The sequence below is a fragment of the Sorex fumeus genome, unplaced genomic scaffold (genome assembly GCF_029834395.1).
Source record: "Sorex fumeus unplaced genomic scaffold, SorFum_2.1 ptg000058l, whole genome shotgun sequence".
Taxonomy (NCBI): domain Eukaryota; kingdom Metazoa; phylum Chordata; class Mammalia; order Eulipotyphla; family Soricidae; genus Sorex; species Sorex fumeus.
The window spans coordinates 13099094-13122594 of record NW_026606115.1 but is presented as its reverse complement, the minus strand read 5'-3'; the positions used below and the strand labels follow the sequence as shown (position 1 = coordinate 13122594).

Sequence of the window (23501 nt, the reverse complement as noted above, 5' to 3'; positions counted from 1 at the left end):
ATAAATTTCGTCTGCTACATTTGACACAGGGGCTCGAGCTATAGCATAGCAGGTAAGACTTTTGCCTTGCACGCATCCAACATGGCTGACCCGAGTTCGATTCCTCCGCCCCTCTGGGAGAGCCCGGCAAGCTACCGAGAGTATCTCGCCTGCACGGCAAAGCCTGGCAAGCTCCCCGTGACGTATTCACTATGCCATAAAGAGTAACAACAAGTCTCACAATTTGTTGTGAGATGTTACTGGTGCCCACTCGAGCAAATTGATGAACAATGGGAGGACAGTGCTACATTTGACACAGATGCACAGTCTTCAAACCATTGTCTTAGTTTATCTGGAAATGTCTTCATTTAGTTCTCCAAGGCTGTCTCCCACAAACCCTGGGTTTCTCTCTAATCTTCACCCTTTATTGCAAATTGCCCTCCAAGGTCTTTTACTGGAATAACTTTTCAAATGCAAATTTATTAGTTCATCTACTTACCTAATTTTAACTACCATCCTGTGTAGATTACTGCCAAATCAGTGTTTCTATCCAGAGCATTCACTGGGTATTTTAGAACAACATACCACTATCTTCTTGAGTGTTCACTTAAGTGTATGCAGAGAGGTACTACAAATTCATTATTCTAAGTTCTATTTCTTGTTCAGGATTTCCCTTAACTCACTGACTGGCCCTACTCTACATTCATATAAATCACCTAAACCATCCCCTTGATCAGGTATGGCAGGCAGAATTCTAAGAATGACCTTTGCTCTTGCATAATCTCCTACCCTGAAGTAAGGCTGTAACCTGTATGTATTATATATCAACCCTCATGAGAAAAAGGTATGTTTTTCAGATGTAATCAAGATTAGTGTTTAGTTGATTTTAGGTTAACTACAGGGAAAAATAACCAGATGGAGACAATCTTTTCATATGAGTGTTTAAAAGCAGTTTTCTGAGCCAGAGAAGTTAATACAGGTCATAAGGCATTTGCCTTGCATGCAGCTGACGTAGATTTTAATCCTGGAACTGCATATGGTCTTATGATCACTGCCAGAATTGATCCCTTATCACAGAGCCAGAAGCAAGCCCTGAGTACCATAGGACATTTGGAGAAATTCTAAGCATGAGAGAAGATAATATCAACTCTTGTTGGGTTGAAGATGGAAAAATCCATAAAATAATGGCATGGGATGGGGCTGGAGCAATAGCACAACGGGTATGGCGTTTGTCTTGCATGTGGCCGACCTGGGTTCTATTCCCAGTATCCCATATGGTCCCCCAAGCACCGCCAGGAGTGATTTCTGAGTGCAGAGCCAGGAGTAACCCCTGAGCATCGGCTGGGTGTGACCCAAAAAGCAAAAAAAAAAAAAATGACGTGGGTAGCTTCTAAAAGTTGAAAATGCTCCTGATAGAGAAAAGAGGGAGAGCAGGAAGGATAAGATTGGGGATATGGCCCTTACAAAAAGGAATTACCCAGTATTGAATATTGCAGAGAAGTCTTGGTGATGCCTGATAAACTGGATGAGCTAGATACTGCTCGATCCAGAAGATAATTACCTCAGCATCCTCTCACCTGTTTAATGGCCCCATTCTTGGATCACAGTAAAGAAATGGTTACCTACCCACCTTTATTGAAAAAGTATAAATGTGGAAGGACTTCAGCCTTTTTTCAGAATACTCCTTTAGAAGATCCCACCTATAATGTGAGAGGTTCACTGGCTTACTCTCTCCTTTGCCTTTCCATAAAGAAAATATTTACTGAATTCAGCCATTTGCTATCTGGTCTCTTGCTTTCATTTTTGACTGTTTGAGGACAAGTACCTCTGTGGCCACTACAACACTCCCAGTTGACAATCAGCAAGGACAACAGTCCTATAGCTCCAAGGAATTGGTTTCTGCCCAATCCCCTTAATGACATTGAACTGGATTTGTCCCTCAAGGTTCTAGATATGAGCATAACCCATTAAACACATTGATTATAGGTTTAATGATATCCTAGCCAACCATAGTGCAACTTTGAACTGAAATGATAAAAGAGTGATGCTCTAAGGCGTTATGTATGTGGTAATTTATTACACAGAAATAGAAAACTGAATTAAAATAATTCTTAGTCTCTTCAATTTCCTACCTCTCTAATATTACCTGGATCTGTTTTCCTCTTTGTTTCTGGTAGTACTGTGGAGAGCCTTACTCAGCCACAGCAATAGGGATTAGTAAATAGAGTCTCAAACTGGCAAGGAAGCTATACTACCCCACCTTAAGTAATAGCCTATCTTTTTCTATGACTATTAACCTTCTATTGTTTCTCTGCAACCACATAGCTTTCTAATTTTGCTTCAATGCTGGATTTGTATTCTTCAAATTAAAAATGATGAAGTCCACTAATCAAAATTTAAAACCCATTATTCTTGTGCTTAATAACTTCTATTGGCTTTTATCTCTACAGGATAACATCCAATATTCTTAACAGTTTGCAAAATTATTCCTAAATCTTGCCCTTGAATTTATATCAGCTTCATCTTCTGTCATGCCTGATTGCACTTTATTCTGTAATGTACAATTGCTCAAGCATAGTATTGTTGGCATTTGGTGCCAGACAATTCTTTTCAGTGGCAAACTATTACCTCTGCATTATAAAATGCTTGCTAGTATCTAACACCTGCCAACTAGATGACAGAAGCATCCCACCCCCAGTCATAAGAACCAAAAATGTCTCTAGACATTGTCAAATACCCCTGGAAATCAAAATTACCCTGGTGGAAAACCAACGGTATAATGGTATGAAACTAATGTGTCTCCCTTTACTCAAGCCATTTTTTCTCAGGAGTCTAGGAGAGAAAAGAATCTATGGTACTATGAACAAAAGTTTTGGGGGACTGGATACAGTACAATTGTCTGAGCTCACGTTTTCCATGAAGGAGGTCCAGTATTGATCCTGAAAACCAACTTGTTCCCTAAGCATAGACCAGAGTGAACCCCCAAGCACATAGCTGGGAGTAACTGTCAAGGGCTTCAGGTATATACTAAATTCAAAAAGAAAATAAAGGTAAGGTAAAGGTAAAGGCCCTCCCATTGATCATCGATTTGCTCGAGCGGGCCCAGCAACGTCTCCATTGGAGACTTAGTTGTTACTGTGTCTGGCATATCGAATACGTCACGGGGAGCTTGCCAGGCTCTGCCGTGTGGGCGAGATATTCTCGGTAGCTTGCCGGGCTCTCCAAGAGGGGCGGAGGAATCGAACTCGGGTCGGCCATGTTGGCTGCATGCAAGATTAAAATATTTTAAGTCTAGGAAAAATCAATGGATTTAGACTTTAGAAGTCCAGTTTGGTATGCTCTTTTTAAATTGAGGAAATTTGGTGATTTAGGGAGAATCAGTGATTCTTTGTACTGAACATTGGTTCTGATTTTTTATAATTTCAATTTTTGTTTTGGTTTTGGAGACACACCTGGTGGTGCTCAGAGCTTACTCCAGGCATGGTAGAGGGGTTATATATATGGTGAAGGGGATTGAACCAGGGTCGACTACAAGTATAGCAAGCACCTTACCTTTTTTTCTAACTCTCCACCAGAGATGTTGCTTCTTTCTAGAAAACATTTAGGATTCTGGAGAGTAAGAAGGGCCATGGTAATAGATAAAAAGAAAAAGAAAAATGGTCTCTTTATATTCGTCTTGGCTTCAAGAAAAAAAATGTCAAAAGAACATTTGTCTTTCCTTTTACACTATTTAGGTAAGAACTGTGAGATGAATCTCTCCACAGAAAAGTCTCTCAATTTGTTAATAAACCTTCAAAATCTTTCAGGAACTTGGATTTGGTGGTGAGGGAACAGGAGAAAGTAGAACCCACCCATTCTATTACTAGGTATATACTAAAAAGATCACGGTCATGGTCCTCCCGTTATTCATTGATTTGCTTGAGTGGGCCCAGTAACATCTCCATCGTGAGACTTGTTGTTACTGTGTTTGGCATATTGAATACTTCACAGGAAGTTGCCAGGCTTTGCCGTGCGAGTGAGATACTCTCGGAAGCTTGCCAGGCTCTCCGAGAGGGGTGGAGGAATCGCACTCGGGTTGGCCATATTGGCTGCTTGCAAGGCAAATGCCTTACCTGCTCCAGTCCACTAAAAAGATAAGAAACTATAATGATCACATAAAGACTAATACACAAATGTTTATGACAGTATTATTAATATTAGCCAATAGATGCAAATAACTCAAATGTCCACCAATGGGTCACCAATGAACATATAGATAAAAGTGGTATAGCCATACAAAATAATATTATTCCCCCATTAAAGTGAAATAAAGTGAAACTACACCCTACAACACATAACATGAAAATATACTCAGTAAAACTTGAAAACGTTATAATAATTAAAAGAAGTTAGTCACAAAAGATCTTGTACTGTAGGATTCATTTATATGAAGTGTCCTGAAAAGGCAGCTACTTACAGGAAGTGTACTATTTGTTGTCTAGGGATAAAATAAATGAAAATTGTATGGGAGGAGGTAATAGCTAAAAGGTATTGAATTTACTTGAGATCAGGCCAGAATCCATAGAATCCACTGAGGAAAATATTTTCAGAGTGCTCCAAGATTTGGACCACAAAAGTGTTTTTTGGGAGAAGCTGCCATCGAGCCAAACCTGTTAGACCAGATCTCTGGACCCAGATCACTTTGTCAGGATATGACAGGCCAAGTCCTTGACCTGTTGGAGTGCCCAGAGCTCCACCTCCCACACACACTTCTCTTCAAATTTAAATAGCCTGACCCCTGATGGATCTTGGAGAAAAGCCTCAATGGAACCTATCCTGGTAGTCTAAGTCTCTAGTACTAACAGCCCAATAGGACCACAGAAAATTAGAGAGGAAAGCCATGCATAAACCCACTAAGCTCAGTGAGCAAAAGCAATGGCAGAAAAGGCTCAACTAGCACCAAGTAGTTCATCATATCCTCAGATAATGACTTTAGCAAAACCACTGTAAGATATATGCTGTAACAATCAATATAAAATAAACTATTGTGTGCCCTCTAAGGGGGAAGGCAGTGGATTTGTAGGTAACTTGAGACATTGGGGGAGGGAAGGTAACACTGGTGGTGGGATTGGTGTTGGAATATTGAATATCTGAAAGGATTGTATTATGAACAGCTTTGCAAATAATGGTGTTTCAATAAAGTTTGAAAAGGGGAAAAAGGTGTTTTCAATGATATGACTCCGTTGGCAAAGGCAACAGAAACAAAATAAACAAATGGGACTCCATCAAATTCAAAAGTTTCTGCATGACAAAAGAAACACAGGATAAAACTAAAATAAAACCAATAGAATGGAAGTAAGTATTTTCACTCATCATGTAAAGGGTTAATATCCAAGATACACAAATTCACAAATATCAAGAACAAAAAATCCAATAGCCCTATCAAAATATGGGAAAGAAAATGTACAGACACTTCTCTGAAGAACACAAACAGATGGCCACTAGGCGCTTGGAGAGGGCTCATCAGCTACTATCAGGGAAATAAAAAATAAAAATGACAATGAATATCATCTCACTCCAGTGATAATAGAACATATAAAAAAACTGGAAACAATCTTGATTGGCGGGATTGTGGTGTAAAGAAACTCTCATCCATTGTTGGTGTAAATATTTCTGGTTTATTCTCCCAAGAAAAACTGTGTGGAGATTTCTCAGAAAAATAAGAATAGAGATGCCATATAAACCAACAATTCCACTTCTTGGACACAAAATCATTCATTTGAAAGGACATATAGATAACATTGCTCACTGTAGCACTTACTACAATTGCTAAGATATGGAATCAATCGAGGTATCCAAAGACAGATAAGCTGATCATATATTTGATAATAAATGATAATAAAGGTAATATATACATATATATGGGGTGTGTGTAGACACACTGGTATGCTATGTAGATGAAAGGAATGATGAAATCATGCAATTTGCTGTGTCTTGGATATAAGTGTAGTACATCGTGTTAAGTGAAATCAGAATAAGGATAAATAGCGTATGATCTCACTTCTTTCTGTTATATTGATTAACAGGATTGGCAAATGCAAGGTATCAGAGTGTATATATACCTAGAGTATCTTGACCCCAGGCTATAGAAAGGAGAAAGACACAGAAGGAAAGAAACATATGGGGGGATAAGAAAAGGCAGATAGCAGGTAGTAGGGACAGGGGTAAGCAGTCTAGGGCACATAGGTGCAACAGAAGTGATATATATATATATATATATATATATATATATATATATATATGAGCGATAGCACAGCAGGTAGGGCATTTGCCTTGCATGCAGCCGACCTGACCAACCCAGGTTCAATTCCTCCACCCCTCTCGGAGATCCCGGCAAGCTACCGAGAGTATTTCGCCCACACGGCAAAGCCTGGAAAGCTACCCATGATGTATTCGATATGCCAAAACACAGTAACAAGTGTCACAATGGAGACATTACTGAGCCCACTCGAGCAAATAGATGAACAACGGGAGGACAGTAACAGTGATATATATATATATATATATATATATATATATATAGAGAGAGAGAGAGAGAGAGAGAGAGAGAGAGAATACTAAAAGATAAGACCCAAACTTACTACAATAATCTGAATTTTAAAGAGTATATTTTAAAGAGACAGGCTGTGGGGCAGAGTGGGAGAGACCCTGGGGACATTTATGGAGAAAATTGACACCAGTGATGGGATTGATGTTGAAATCGTGTTTGCCACCCAAAAGGAGAGAGATAACAAAAGGGAATGCCCTGCCACAGAGGCAGGGTGGGATGGGGGGGATGGGGGTGGGAGGGATATTATCCATGGTGGTAGAAAATGGGCACTGGTGGAGGGATGGGTATTTGATCATTGTATAATCAAAACCCAAGCACAAAAAATTGTAAATCTACAACTGTACCTCATGGTGTTTCACTAATAAAATTTTTTTTAAAAAAAGAAAACGTGTTTGCCTAAAACTCATTTATTAATAACTCTGTAAGTATCAGTAAAAATAAATATCAGTAAAAAGTAAATATCAATAAAAAGTAAAGATCAAGGAAGAAAAACCAGTACTGAATTAAAATAAAACTGCTGTTAACAACAACACCCAATAGGAGAGAGAGAACAAAAGGGAATGCCCTGCCACAGAGGCAGAGTGGGATTAGGGGGATGGGGGGTCGGAGGGATACTGGGATCCGTGGTGGTGGGAAATGGGCACTGGTGGAGGGATGGGTATTTAATCATTGTATAACTGAAACCCAAGCACAAAAATTTGTAAGTCTACAACTGTACCTCATGGTGTCTCACTAATAAAACTTTTTTTAAAAAGAAAGTAGAAAAAATAAATAAAATAAAAAAATAAAACTTCTGTTAAAACCTTACAATAGGTTCTAAAATATCAGATGATATCTGCCACTGAAAGAAAATAATTATAATCACATATATGATAAAGTGCTTGTATCCCTAATATATAAAACGTAACTTAATATGACACTCGGTTTTTAATTGGCAAAGATATAAGTAGACATTTTCCCAAAGAAACTATATAAATGGCTAAAACAAGATAGAAGACATACATTTACCAACATATCCAAGTATATGGGTTGAGTTATCCCAGAAACTTAAAATGTTGTATAAAGGTCAGAAACCATAGCAGGCACCATGGGCCTACATTTGGGTGCTCATCAGCCATTCTGAAGTATTTTAATCTTTAAAAAATATTTGGGGCCCAAATCTGTCTGTGCTCAGGGCTTACTCCTGGCTATGAGCTCAGGGATCATTCCTGGCAAGCTCGTGGGATCATATGGGATGCTAAGGATCAAACCGGTGTATGTTGTGTATAAGGCAAGTGCCCTACTCTATGTACGACCTCTCTGGCCCCCTCTTTTTAATTTTTAATTTTAGAATTTACACTGTTTTTCAAACAGCAAAGGTATTTTAAGATGCATAAAGTATGGACTGATAATAATCCGCATTTATCTTTTCTAATGGGGGACCAGGATCCTTCTTTAGAGCCAACCGAACCAGCCACTGCTCCAATTCCCTTGGAACATTTTTGGGTCATATATTTACAGCTCCCTATGCTTAAGAGAATGATGCATCTGTCTGGTGGAGACGCCTGGCTACATTCTTTCTCGGATATTAATATAGGTGGCACTTTAGTAGCGTAACCAATGACATAAAGTACCTGATTTGGAGGGAAGCAGATGGCAACATCTTATTGGTCTAATTTTAGTATCCTGAAATAGTCTCTTTCTCACACAAACCATCAGTGAAGCCAAATTAATACAGCGATATCAGGGAAAAGTGAGCAAGAGAAAGGTGGTCTCATATGAGGCAAGCACAGCACCAAAATGCGCCCCCCCCACCCCACTCCATACATACATCTTATTCCTTTCATAGGTTCTTAAGGTCACTTCAACTTTTTTTTTTTCACAAGAATGGAGAATGAAGCCTGACATGAGAGTATCAATGAAGAAATGAGCAGACAAATCTCATTTCCAGTCACATGCGTTAACAAACAAGGTAACGTCATGTCATAGCTAAATTCACATGAATATGAAGGAATTAGGTTATAATATTTCTTAGCCGCTCTGGAAGCTGAAGCTAAGAGACCTATCTACTTAAGTAGGTCAAATTTCAAAGCCTCAGATTCCTGATCCATCATTTTGTCTGTTGAGAACTCCCCATCTCCTGCCCAATGAGACATCTAATACTCTCAGGTGGTGATAGTAAAATGTGGAGGAAGATCCTACAACCTGGAAAGGATGTCTGAAGTATAAGATGGTCATGCAAGGATTTAGAATAAAGGAGAAAAGGAATGATTTGAAACAAAAAGTACTTACCTGTTTTCCATCCAGAGTGTAGAGTTTTTTAACAACCCCGGTCTCTAGTTTGATGGCTTCAGTGATATCAGTGAGGACTTGCTCAAAAGAATGGGCTGTCTTCTTATTCAGAAGCACACGCACAGCCTTCCGAGGCTTCACCCCACTACGGATGATGGTTACCAGCTTGGGGCGTACAAAGTCCTTGTTCTCCCTGGCCTGGGCGCTGTTGCTGCTTGCCAGGGACTGGGGGGCTTTCATATTAGCAGATGTCTTCACATTAACAGACCAGTTGGGATTGACATTCTTGGTGTACTCCACCTTTTTAAAGAAGTTATCTGAGGAACAGACATAGCTTTCCCCTAAGGGAAGAAATAAGCATAGATTAGCTAAATAGCAGGTTATATATATAGACTGTTCTAACCAAGCTAATATACACTGACCTTAAAGTAGGTCTTTGAGAAAATGGTGATAATCACCAACATTAGGTACAATTGCATATTGGGCTCTCTAATGGCTTGGTTCATTCAAAGTCGAGAGCAAGTAATCCATTGGTTCAAAACATTCTTTGTAACAATGGCATATCTAGTTGAAAAATCCCATAAAACTATGGTATCTTAAGAATAATAAACAAACATAAGTGTAATATAACAAATAGAAATGTCTATGTTAGTTTTAAGAAATTTGTTATCATCTAGAAGTTTTTGTAATGTCTGTATTTCTTCAGGTGCAGGGGAAGGAAACTTCCCAAGAAGTGTGGTTCCTTACCAATTGGGCAGGTTGTTTAACATGAGTGTTGGGGGATGGGAGCTGCTATGACCCTTTGGTGGAGAGTTACCCAGGAAACATAGATATTAGTGGGTGGGAGCTTCCAGAGCTTTATCCAGTGATACTGAGGCAAGGATATCGTGCCAGGAATGAAACTGGGACCTGGCATATCCAAAACATGCACTCTAGCATCTGTACCTTCTCTCTAGCTTCTCTATATCTTATTTTCCCAACTCATATTTTGGAATTATAACCCCATTCCAATTTTATAAGACAAGAAGAACTTCAAAGTTTATACATTTCACTCAAAATTAAAGTTATCCAGGGGCTGGAGCAATAGCACAGTGGGTAGGGTATTTGCCTTGCATGCGGCCAACCCGGGTTCGATTCCCAGCATTCCATATGGTCCCCTGAGCACTGCCAGGGGTGATTCCTGAGTGCAGAGCCAGGAGTAACCTCTGTGCATCGCTGGGTGTGACCCAAAAAAACAAAAAAAAATTAAAGTTATCCAAGAAAACTTGCACATTGGACATACAGTATATATTTATTTGCCAAGAAGTCATATTGTCATCTGCATTGAGTATATGGCTAAGCAATTAAATATAGAATTATGTAATATATGTGTATGCATTTGGTGAATGCATATTTGTGTGCATAATTGTGTTCTCTACCACCCACTTCCATACCCAAATAGAGAAACGTAACAGACTACACACACACACACAACACACACACACTATTTTTTGTGTTTGCAAGTGTGATATTTGCTGATAAGTATTTTTCCCTGTTTCTATTACCCATCCCCATCTTTCATCTTACCAATTGCTGCACACTAAAACTATGTACTCAGTGCCATCTTTACCAGTGCTTATCCTTGGCAGCCACAGGAATGAGGTGGAGATGTGAGAATACATTCTACAGCATGATTTATGCATTGGAGGAATCTAGTATCACTTTCACATTTACCTAGAGAAAATGACTAACTCTGTGGAAGAAACGCAAGGACCAGAGTCAAGAGAAGGGGATTAGACACCTGGGAATAGATGCTGGAGGAGAAAGAGAAGGGGGGGAGAAAAGGTTGACTTTGTTGAATAAAACACATTAGCCCCAAGGTATATAGAAGTTCATCTAGAGGTCAAGCTGCAGAAAGCCAGTATGATTTAATCAGGCGTAACTTATCAGTAATAACTCTAAAGAAATACATAAGTCAACCCTAGCCAGTGGAAAGAGAGCATTAACTGTAATTACAGTCTGATGACTCTTGTTCCTTTGGTCTCAGCAGGAGAACTGTACAGAGACATTTAGAAACACTGGGCTGATAATTCACTATCTTTGCAAATATTTATTGATTTTTCTGTAGTGCCAAATCCTTTGTCGTGCTAATTAATAAATTTCTCAGTTAGTGCCAAAAGCAGTTCAGCCAGATTTTTCTAGAAAATCTTTGAGGTCAGTATAGTGTATGTGTTTGTATGCATATGAGTGTAAGTGGGGGAAGGAAAATGTTCTAGTATCTGCAAGGAGGCTTCCATCACTTTTCTGAGTCCCAGAAGCTACTAGTGTTTTGTCATCACTGGAGAACCGGGGGAGAGTTGGTGGGCAAACATGGGGGCCCTCACTGACTCGAAGCACATTAAAACATGCAGGATGGGACTAGGACTGTCAAAGTCTAGAGTCTCAAGAAGTCCTAAGATTTCTACCTAATATTTTTTTTAAATTTTTATTAGTGAGACACCATGAGGTCTACCTAATATTTCTACCTCCATGGCTGCCTAATCCAGTTCGAACCAGCCCAAGTACTTAGAGATTGAGATCTTTAATTTGTGATTTGAAAGCATGAAGAGACCATTCAAGTACCTCATATACTCAAAGTTAATATTCTCACACACTGGAAATGGTCTTTTACCTTAAAACTCTAGGAGTTTCAGAGACACACTCAAAGAGGTCATTATCTTTGAGTCAGATGTTTTCTGTAATTTGTCATGTACTTTTAAAACTGTCAGACAACTGGTGGTGTATAAATTTGTGAGGATATATATTTATGATTTCACTCGTCCACAGTCAGCTGTGTAGTGTTATTAGGAATCTGGACTTTCTTTGTTCCCATCTCTTAAACCACTTAAGCCTCTGAACTATGAATATGATTAACTATCTCCAGATGAAAATGAACATGATGGCAGACAGCTATAGTATCAAATGGCGGCTAAGAACTTTCCAGAGGGGCCAACCCTTAGTGAAAACTATATTGAGCACTTTCTAGCAGTCTATTTTAGCCTCATCAGTGTCTCCTTTTTGGGCTCTAATATGAGTAATAAAAAATTGCTGACTATTATGATGTTGATCAGAGTGGGGTCCCCAACACTTTCTTGGTGTGTGCCTGTGGCTAACTTGTTGATTTCCTTGCTTTCAGGTATTTGTCTATGAAGATGAGATGAGGGCTATATCTATATCACAGAGTTGGGAGGCACATCAGATGATGAATATAAAATGCTGAGCCTACAGTGTGGTACTTAGTAAGTTCTTGTCAATTCTGGCTATTATTATTATTATTATTAAAGAATTTATCTGAAGGAATAAAGGGAACAAGAAGAAAAGAGTAAACAAAGAAATTAGGGGAAAAGTGTTGAAAGAAAGAAATGGGAAGAGGAGGGAAATATGAAATGAAAAAGGCAAGGAAAAAGGCAAGGAAAAAGGCAAGGAAAAAGGCAAGGAAAGCCATTCAGAGCTATCATTAATGCTGTATAACATGAACACTGAAGTGCCATGTTTCAAAGGAAATAGTCCCTGCTAGTTGAAAGAAGGACTCTAGTTGCTACAAATTCCAAATGTAGAAGTTCATAAGCTATCCCAAAGTAAATTTTCTGTTGTCACTACTCATACACATGGGGCAAAAAAAATCAAACTTCATTTTTTAAAAAGCAGTTTTTGGTTAAATATGCATACCTGTATCCATCACAGTGCTTAATACACTAGTCATTTATGCAAACAGTTCAAAAGTCCGATGAAAGATCAATGGGTAAAGATGTTGTGATTATATATGAATACAATAATACATTGTTTGCATACACACACACACACACATATATATATATATATATATATTCCTTGCACCATGGAATACTATGCAGCTGTAAGTAAAGATGAGCTCTCAAAGTTTATTGTAATGTGAATGAAAGTGAAAGACATTAGGTTAAGTAAAGTCAGGCGAATAAGGAAAAACAATGGATGATATCACTCATCTATGGCATATATAGAGAAAAAGGGAATAGGTTATTTTAAATAATGACAAACTATTGACTCTAGAGTTCAGAACTGAGACTAGGAAAGAAGGGTGGGACTGCATGTGTATGTAGGGGGCGTGATGTGACTGAAAGTACCTGGGGGACATTAGTGAAGTGTTTTGGGCACTTTGATGGTGGTGATGTAGATGTGTTTCAGGACAAGGAGGTAAGGAAATGAAGTCAAGGAAGTAAAGGGCAGAAAGGGATCAAGAAGAACCCTAAGAAGATCTAGAAGAAGATCATAACATCATAAACACCTTGTGAACTCAACCATAATTAAAAATAAAAAGGTTTTAAAAGAGAAGAAATGTCAGTGTTGCAATGATTCCTTATTATAACAAATAAAATAGCATCAAATAAATAATATCAATTTTAGGTTTCCATAAAAATGAAGGGAAAGGAACAGAGATTTGAGATTTGTTTGTGCACCCCCAGTACATGTAAAGCCTCCTCCATTAAAAGCATCCCCCATGAGTGAGCAGGATATTTATGGTCTTTATGCGTGGCAACTGGGGAGTCAGACAGCCTGGATTTAAATCCTGTCAGAAATTTATGAGCTCTGTGACCTCAAGTGTGTCACTTATCTCTGAAACACAGCTTTTCCATGTATAAATCAAAGATATTATGCAAGCAACACCTGAGTCCCTTCCAGTTCCATAGACTCTTAAGGAGGAATTTTCTTTTCTGTCCCATTCCAAACAGATTTGTGGAGACAAAGTTGCTACAGAATCCAATGTTAAGGAAACCATAAGCTACCATTAATGACTCTCCACTTCTACTACTGGAAAGGCATCAGATATGCAGCTTCTGTAAATGATCTACAAGTGTCCTTTGTCTGATTTCCAAACATCTACAAAATCTGCTGCAGAGCTCAGTTTCTTTTTTGCATTCTAGCTACCTGGCACTTGTAATTGGCTGAGGTGTGTTTCATACACTGGGTTCCTGTCCTGTCACAATTTTCCAGGGGCCAATTCCCATCTAGTGGGAGTCTAGAAGTTGGATACCGAGTGGAATGCATGGTGACAGTTTGCTGTAAATGAAAACTTGTTTCAGAGCAAGGAGGCAATGAAGTCAAGGAAGCACAGGTCAAAGGGCAGGAAGTCATCACCCGAAGAAGATGTAACCTCTACCTAACCTCTGCCTCCCTTTTACTTTCAGGAGGTGCCCATTTTCAAGAATATTAAACATTTTTGTATTTTCTCCACAAAAAGGCCATTCTGATGGGCATACTGTTTTCTTTTCTAGGGTTTTCTTATACAAGAAAGAAAATGTAAAGTGGTATTTTGTTATATTGTGACATCTATTAATGATGCATCTCTTCCATATCTCAAAATCCTTGTTTCAGGATTTTGGTGATGGTGATGGTCAAGTAACTTTGTATGCCACAAGCATCAACATTAACACTAAGTAAACCATGTCAACTCAATAACACAAAATCTCAAGTAAATTTTTACACAAAAAAAACCCTCTTTGGGCAATGTGTTTGTTTTAGTACTTAATGGATACATTAGTGAGAGATAGTTCCAGGTCATTGGAACAAATAACTTACAGCAAATGAATTGAATTATAGTTAATGTCACCATATACGTCTATATTCCAATTAGAGTCTCAGCAGTCAATAAGGTGCCTATGGTCTTCATAATAATGCTCAGAATGATAGCCCTAAGATTGTTATGAGTACACACATATAAGGATATATAAAAATAATAGTACAGGATATGAGGCAAAGGAGAATGATTACATAATGAAAGATTATGCAAAACAAAATAAAAATGAGTGTCTGGATTTTATTCATTTCACCCACTGGACACACAGTTAATATAGATGTGGTGCCGTCCTACATGGCTTCTCTAAGACCATTTGTTTACCCCAGGTGCTGTGGCTAAGCTGACATCAATACTCCAACTTTGCTCTAAAATACTCTCTTTGCTCTTTTATGTAGGAAGGCTAAAAGCTTTAAACAAAGAAGTGCCATATACCATTATGTTACCCAATTACTTCTTTTTATCTTCACTTTGGACTACATATTTAATGATTGGGTAATTTGTAAACATTGTTTGTCCTACATGGAATTACTTCTTAAAGATCTAAATAAGACAAGGATGTCTGATTTCCTAGGAACTTCTACTGCAGTAATTAGTGGAAAAGGACTTATTTGATCACCCAATTCAGTATTTCCCAAGCCTTGGTTCTCAAATCTCCTGGAAATAACTATAAAATCATAAGGTACTGGGTCCCTAATTTGAGAATTCTGATTCAGTAGAATTGGGTTAGGTCCATGAATTTGTATTTGTTTAAAAATCTGATTCTGAGGACCATAAAGGTTTGACAAACACAAAGGTCTGACTGCCTTGAATTATATCTTCACCCTGCATAATCCTGCCTCCTATTCACGCAAAGCATAGGAAAGTGAAGACATGGGAACTCCCAGTACTGCTTGGCCTGATATACTGCATCAGTGGGCCTGAGTACTTCAACTTCAGGTCAGCTCCACTGGTCTAAGTATTTCTGAAAGTGACCCTGGAGCTGCTAAGCATCACTAGGGAGCAATCCCCTAAAACAAGTAAATAAATGATTCAGAAAGCCATAATGGAACCACTCTTCAATTTTACTTCTCACTCGCGCCATAACTGTTATAGTTAGTATTAAGCTTACACCACTGGCAATGTTACTGCATTACAGCTTCGACTTTACCTTGTCCATGGATTCCATATTTTATAATTTTATCTTCACAAAGCACTAACATGATTGATAAAGAATGAATATGTTACCATTTTACAGATACACAATATATTGCAATATACATCACTGTCACTGTCCTCCCATTGTTCATCGATTTGCTCGAGCGGGCCCAGTAATGTCTCCATTGTGAGACTTGTTACTGTGTTTGGCATATCGAATACATCATGGGCGAGATACTCTCGGTAGCTTGCCGGGCTCTCTGAGAGGGGCGGAGGAATTGAACCTGGCTCGGCCTGGTTGGCTGCATGCAAGACAAATGCCCTACCCGTTATGCTATAGCTCCAGCCCTGCAATATACATACAAAATGTAATATATGAAATACCAAATTAAATACTATATAGTCATAAAAGATACAAAACGTATACTATATAGTCATAATACAAAATAGAATACTATATAGTCATAAAGAAGAGTGGGCATCAGGTCTTCAGTGGTATGGTGATATGGGTGAATGGTATAGTCATATATACAAAGCACAGCCTCAACAAAACTGAAAACATAAGATCTAAGGTGCAACCTCAGGAACATTGAAATGAGCTTGTTAAATAGACAGGGGTGGAGTGGGTACTTGGGGTGGAGAGGGAATATGGGGACACTGTTGGAGAGAAGTTCACAGTGGTAGTGTGACTGATGTTGAAATATTATATACCTAACACTCAACTAGCAACAATGTTGTAAATCACAGTTCTTTAATAACCAAAAATTTGAACACTAATTCATGCAATATAACATGGTTGAGCCTAAGGAAAATTGTTCATTGAAATTAGTCAGTCACAGATATCCTAGTGTATCCTTTATTTTGTTTTGTTTTATGGCCACACCCAGTGGTGCTTGGTGAGATACTCTTAGCTCTGTGCTCAGGAACTACTCAGGGAAGTTCTCAGGGGACCATAACATATCAGGTATGAAGGAATATTTGAATATTTCAAAAGTGTCTAGAATAGAAAAATAAATAATAGACAGAAAGTAAGTACTTGTTTTCTAGGGCTGGAAAAAATGGAAGAAATGGGCGACGACAGGTATTTGGTACAGATTTGAAGTAGATGTTGCTGAAAATTAACAAAAATTAGATTGTGATGGTTGTAACCTTGGTAACTTTTAAAAAAACTTATATATTTTTATTATAAACTTGAATGGATTATACACTTAAATTGTGAATTTTGTGGTATGAAAATTATGCCATAACAATGTTGTATTTACAAAAATAAAACATTAGTTATATAAAGGCAAAACTTTGACAATATAGCTAACTAGCTGTAAACCAGAGTGACTCAAATGGTAATTTCTACCCTTTATTGAATACTATTGTATGCCAGTAAAAATACTAAATACTCCATATTCTGTGTTATTTAATCCTCAAACCAGGAATTTTACATTAACAGAAGAAAAACTGAGGCTCTGTGATTCTGAATAATAATCCTAATCACACAACTAGCATGTGGCAAATTTTCAGTTCAAATCAAGTACAAACCCAAAACGTCTTTTTCTGCTATAATATTCTGCCTCTAAAAAGTCTCTCACGGAACAATGTGCATGGTTTAGTTTTTTTTTCAAACTCTGCTAAAGGTGAAAGTCCTAGAGACATTTTCCTTTATTCCAAGATGTGTAATTCTGAAGAACAAAATAAAGAAAAGAACCTCTTTTCTTTACCTCTTTTTCCCAATGACATTTGCCATCAGACTGTGATAGCAGGAAACTCAGTGACATATCTCAACATTATCCCATAAATAACACAGAATTTTCTTTGACTAGGCTATATTAGGAATGAGAGGGCAATGAAACCCACTGCACCTTGTGGCTATAGATGGAATATGAATAAAAGCAATTGTGAGTCCGATCACATTCTACACAGTGCAAGAATTCACCAAGAAGTATTACCATCACACCCAGAAAGGGTAAATGATAGGAATCTAATCTAGTAGGACTCAAGAAAACTCAAGAATAAAGAAATCTGCAGTCTTCCAAATTTCATTTATTAATTATACTGGACTAAGATGATCACAGCAATACTAAACACATACATACATACATACATACATACATACATACACACACACATCAACACATCCAGGATGGAAATAAATATCAAGCACTTTATCTTGAGTAAGATATGTTTTAAAATGTATTTTTCATGGGGGATAACCATGCATGACAACTCTCTTTTATCAGAAACAAGAACATTTAAACCTTTACTCCAAACACAATGACATGACCCAGACTTCTTCCCTAATGTATATTGTGATCTTTAGGTGAGAGAGTGAAAATGAGGAAATATTGAGTGAATCAGGGTTCTTTGTTTGTGAATGTTATTTTTTTTTAAAATGCACTTCAAATTTGAGTGATCCGTACATTTCACAGTAACAAAGACACACACCCTGTTGGACAGCTCCTTCAACCTAGCTTCAAGCCCTGTCTTTCAAGTTTGCCCTGTCTCTCCTTTCCATTATTTTAAGATGCGCTCTGTATTGTCCATTTCTTCAATGTTCAAAAAAAATCCAGCAATGTTCAAGAAAATCCAGCATATGCTCAAATAATTAAATCTCTTCAGCATAAATTTTTCAAGGTCAGCTATTTAAAAAAAAAGAACCTCAGATACCAATTTTGAGACCCAGATCCAGTAACCATATGGACACTGTTTCTTGCAAGCAATGGGTCCCAAATTACTGGACCTGACTTGGAAAATAGTAGCTGCTTGCAAGAGCATGATCTTTAACAAGGGAATCCCTCATGCTCCTTTGTCTAGGAATGCAAGAAACCTAGAAGCAGTGAAGTGGAGGCGGGGTCCTCCCACACCAAATCATTTAATATGCTGTTTCTCCTTTCTTGTTGGTGTTTCGTAGTTTGGTTTCTCTCAAGACCAGCATGCTCTCTCTAAGCTCACCTTTGCTCACAGAATGGAAAGAGTAAGGAGAGAGTGATGAAGATGGGGAGAGATTTGAGAAAAACATTTTTTATTATCACCACTCCTAAAAGGTGCCCTTCACAGCACTGTGTCAGGTTAAACTGATCACATTTGTGGTACTAATCTAAGTGTTCAGATAAGGAAAACATCCTTAGTCTAATTGACTTGATACCACAAAGTAATAATAATAATAATAATAATAATAATAATAAACTGTTCCATCATTGCACCCGTGGTTTTTTCACATGGTTACAAACAAATTACATGGCTGAACAAGTTTTGTAAGACCTATAATTTCTCATATTTTGTGGTGGGTATGGAGGTCGTCAGGATTTTCAGCAACCTAGTCATAAAATTCAATTACTAAAGACAAAATCTAGAGAGGATTTAAAGGGATTTAGGTACAATGAGTCCGTTCCTCTTCTAATAGAAATGGTCTTTATTAGAATGCCAGACATACCTACAGCTTTCTTTGGCATTTCTCACAATGACCTCAGCTTTAGGGACACACCCTGAAGTGGGGTCTTTAGAAGCAACAGCTGAGTGGTGACTACTTACTTAAAAGTATAACCCTTTGAGCATATATCTATGAAGTATTGCTTTTAGGCTGCATATTTTCATTAGGTATATAGTGTCTCATTTGTTTTTAAAAAAGTCTGGGAATAATAGCTTTTGTTAACTTTACAAAACCCCTTTCTTTATGTTACAATCCTAATGATTTCATAGTTTGCCTCAATAGGGTTTCTTAAATTTAAGAACAGTATCGAGATAACCAACATAATTCAGATTTTCCTTTGTATAACCCGACAGATCAGCACAATTCATTATTACCATCATCCACATTCAGCCCCAGCTAAGGCAGAGCCATGGGAGTAATGACTAATGGCTCGATTGATGCCTATAAAATGAGAGATTTCAGCATCAACCTGGGGGGTTGACAAAGATATTTCCTAATCACTTTCAATGAAATTTAAATTTTTTCACCATAGCTAATGATGCTGCCTCCCACCAAAGGCTACCACCCACACCTTGATGAGTACCTTCCTCCAGTTCATCCATGCTCCCGATTTTCCTGGATCCATCAATGGTGTAAATGTAGCGCACTCCCTGAGGCAGGTTGATGTTGTCAGACAGAGATCGAGTCAGGTCGGCCAGCAAGGCATCAAAGCTGCGAAAACGGTCAGAGGACACGGCATACACAATTCCCTTGAAGTAGCGGTCCCCATTGCGGTAGAAACGTACCTTCTTAGCTTTCTTCTCATTACTCAGAGCCTGCAAGGTTCTGGTTCGGTAGAAACTACAATGGGCGCTGTGAGTGGGGCTAGGCAGCCCATTCATCCGAGAGCCTCGCATGTTCCTGGATGTCTTATCTCTTTCATCAAAATGTCCAAAATCAAGTTCCATATTTTGGTGGAACCGCAGAGACCTGAGTGTTAGAAAAGCGGGTGGGGATGAAATGAGGCAAAAACAAAGGGGGCAAGGTGGGGGGAAAAGAAATTAAAATATTTGCCAGCTCTAGATCTGCAATCTGCTGCTTTTGAAAAGAATTTTTTTTAAAGCCAGTGACCCATCTGCTTCTTGCCCCTGTCCTGCAGAATATTGATCTTAATAGAGAAGAAGGAGGGGGAGGGGTGCTGGTGGCTATTGGGGGTGGGGGTGAGTTGTAGGGAAGGAGGCACTTTGGGCACTGTTCCAAACACAGACAACGGCAAGATTTTGAAATAGCTTAAAACCCTAGGATATATTGACAGTGACTCCTATCAAATTGTAACTTTAGGCTAAATACATTAAAACTGGCATCTGTTTCCTCACACATGCCCACACGACTAACAGTTGTAAATGAATCCAACGCCTGATAAAATTCTCCTTGAGGAGAATAGAAGGAGCTAGCCAAGGTTATCTTCTACAGCTTAGGAGGCAGTCTTTAAATCTCTGCAAAATGAGTATGGGAGAATGTTTTAATTTTATTCCAAACCCTCTCTCTTACTCTACTGTGTGCCTCCCCTCCCCCTGGAATAAACTAGAATTCTCCTTTACAGGGATAGCCTCCAGGGACTAACCAGTGCCTTTGTGCTATTCATCAAACCCTTTCGCCACAAAGATGGTGTAACTATTCGACATAATTCATAAGAAATAAGCTGGAAAAAAGGATTAGACAAATTAATCATTTAATAAGCTATTAGTTCTGCTTTCCCCTTTGGTCAGAAACCCTTTTTGTTTGTTTTAGATGCTCTTTCTCCTCCACACCATTGTAGTACCACCCCTTAATGGAATAATTTAATTGTTGAAAGATTCCCAAATGAGTTCCTGAACAGCATATGGGACCTTCTTTAGAAGCAAGCACACCTTTCATTGTTCTGGCTTTCTACCCTGACTGAAATAGCATCTTGCCTTCACAGCAGGCTATTCACACCAAACTTGTCTATTCCCCAGGTGTATTAACCGAGGCAAAAGATCTGGTCTTCTGCCAGGCTCTGCTTTCTCCTCATTCTATTCAACAACCATCAACAACAGAAAGCAAAAAAGAGAGAGAGAAATAAAACAGAAACTCTTAATGCTAGCAAATATAGTGAGAGCCTAGGAACCAAAGTATTAACATGCATCTCACAGACAGGGATAAAAGGACTCTCAATGCAAGCAGGGCTCAGCTGCCACACACTGCCACATTGAATTATTTGCAAAGGACAAGGAGAGCAAGAGATAAAGGAGGTCTGGTGCCTAGCAGATTTGCCAGTCTCACCCCCGTTTTTCTCCAATGTCACCATGACCTGTGCTGAGCTCAGCATTGTCTCTGTCAGACACCCTGCAGTGGTAAGAGACCCCACCTCCTCAAGACAAGCAGCAAGCATTTCCCCAGGCATGCCAGTTATGCTTGGTTTGCTTTATCATCCATCTAGACTAGTATTCTAAATAAGCATCACAGTGAAAACAAAGGAAGGGCAAACTCACTTTTCCAAAGGAAAATCCCAGGTATAAGCTTAGGGAAAAATCCGATAGAATAAAGCAAGAAAAGATGAGAAAAGAGAGAGAAAAAGAGAGAGAGCACACTTTGACTTGTGCTTTCCCGTTTGACATCTGTTACATGCTGCCTGAAAATCACTTGAAAGCCCCACTCACCGGTTTTCTGCTGGTTGGGTGGAGATGCTGAGAGAAAGAAAACCAATCTCTCTATGCCTTTGTTGTCTGAGCTCCAAGCAAGAAATTCCTGCCAGGGTGGATAGATGCCTTCTAGGTCCTAGTGCCTTGTCCAGCTTCTCCCCTATAACTCAGGATTTAGCGAATCCCCCCCCAACCTCCTATCATTAATTACATGTTTTTTTTTAATTCAGAGCCAGCATCAACAGCTAGAAACATTTTTATTTGTAATCAACACGACATTGCAGAATAGCAAAAAGATTGCATAGGCAAGTCTCAAAACGCTCTAATGAGCAATGTGCTAGCCTTTTCTTTTAGAGAAATGGCAATTTTTTATTGGACCAAAACCTTGGTTTAATCTGCGTAGGGACAGTCCATCAGGCTTCTAAGAAAGTGTAGCTCTTTCTTTCACTTCTTGGGATAAAGTAATCAAACATGCCAATTCATTAAGGTATTTTAGTTCATGCCTTCAACAACTGGTTTTTTTGCAATAAGATCAATGGTATACAAGGAGTATAGGGACAAGACAAAGAAATAGTTTCAGAATTTTATGGAGAATGGAATTGGAAAAGGACCCAAAAACATTTCATCCTCATATAATAATTTGGTTAATGGAATATTCAACATTTATCTTTGAGAGTTCAATTTTGACTCAGAGACCTTTTTATGTGAAGTTGTGTCTGGTGGGGTATAAGATAAATATTAATGCATTTCCCCTCAAATTCCCTATTTGTTACTAACTTACCACTTTGTATCAAATGTGTCATAAAGCGACAAGAAGTATCCAAATCGAATTCATAAAATCAGAACAAACTCTAAGACAGAAAAAGAAAAAGATGAGACTAAATTGGAGGAAAAAAAGAAAAAGATGAGAGACTAATAAACTACTATCTTCACAATTGTTGCTACATGTATTAAAATATAATCAGTTTGAAAAATCATTGTTGCATCTTTGTCTTTCAGAAATCTCAGAGTTAACAGTATGCTAATAATTATAATTTATCTAATTCTACTACAGTAAGTCTTCCTTTATATATATAGCAGTTGATGGTTTGTTGTTAAGTGCATTCCATTCATATGCTTAACTGTAAGCTGCCTTGAGTAGAGTGATTTTTCTTTTCTTTCTCTGGAAGGTGTTGGTGCAGCAGGGCTTAAGCTAGCTGTTAGTTGGGTGGTCCAACTCAAGTGTGCAACCTGCCCAGTCAAGTCCTCCCAACATCTGCTGTTGATCTCCGGGTTTCTAAATAAGTATCTAAGGGTACTGCATGTGTCTGCGTGTTTCTTCCATTTGTTGCTATCTTACATTGTGGCCACTTCATTCAAAAATCAGGATTATTCAAGCCAGAGACAAAGTGATAACAAGAAAAAAGAGCAGGGGGTTTGAGAGATAGTGTACTGGGTAGGACACTTCCTTGCACATGGTTGACCAGCTTTGTTCCGGACACCCCATATGGTCCCCTAAGCCCACCACGAGTAATTTCTAAGTGCAGAGCCAGGAGTAAGCCCTGAGTACTGCTGGGTGTGGTCAAAAAGAAAAGAAGAAAACTAACAGGGACATATTGAAATTTCAATGGTTGAAACTTCTTTAACTAGCAATGTCAATAATAACACTTTTCTCTTGCATAGCTTAAACATTCTACAGAATGTTAAACATTAAACATTTGCTTCTCATCAGAAATCAGAATCATTTGATTTTCAATAAAGATGTAAGAATAAATGCAATGTTAAAATTTAAAAAAAGACATTTAAAAGGTCAATTTTACTTTAACCCTATTGCTTTATTATACCCACCGACACCAGAATGCCCTCATTTCTGAGGTCTATAAGCTGGCCATTATCTCTAGAGTAATTCAGTTT

At 38.4% G+C, this 23501-nt stretch overlaps 1 protein-coding gene across 2 annotated transcripts in view; it reads right to left on the bottom strand.

Moving 5' to 3' along the window:
- Positions 1-21731, bottom strand: part of DCX (doublecortin) — a 155859-nt gene extending 134128 nt beyond the window's left edge. For both annotated transcript variants that reach the window (XM_056125749.1, XM_056125750.1), the window contains exons 1-3: positions 21627-21731; positions 19550-19935; positions 8840-9180 (exon numbers count right to left, since the gene is read on the bottom strand). In XM_056125749.1, coding sequence (XP_055981724.1) covers positions 8840-9180; positions 19550-19913 — 705 coding nt within the window. In that variant the 5' untranslated portion in view covers positions 19914-19935; positions 21627-21731. The remainder of the gene's footprint in view (positions 1-8839; positions 9181-19549; positions 19936-21626) is intronic.
- Positions 21732-23501: the final 1770 nt, after the last annotated feature.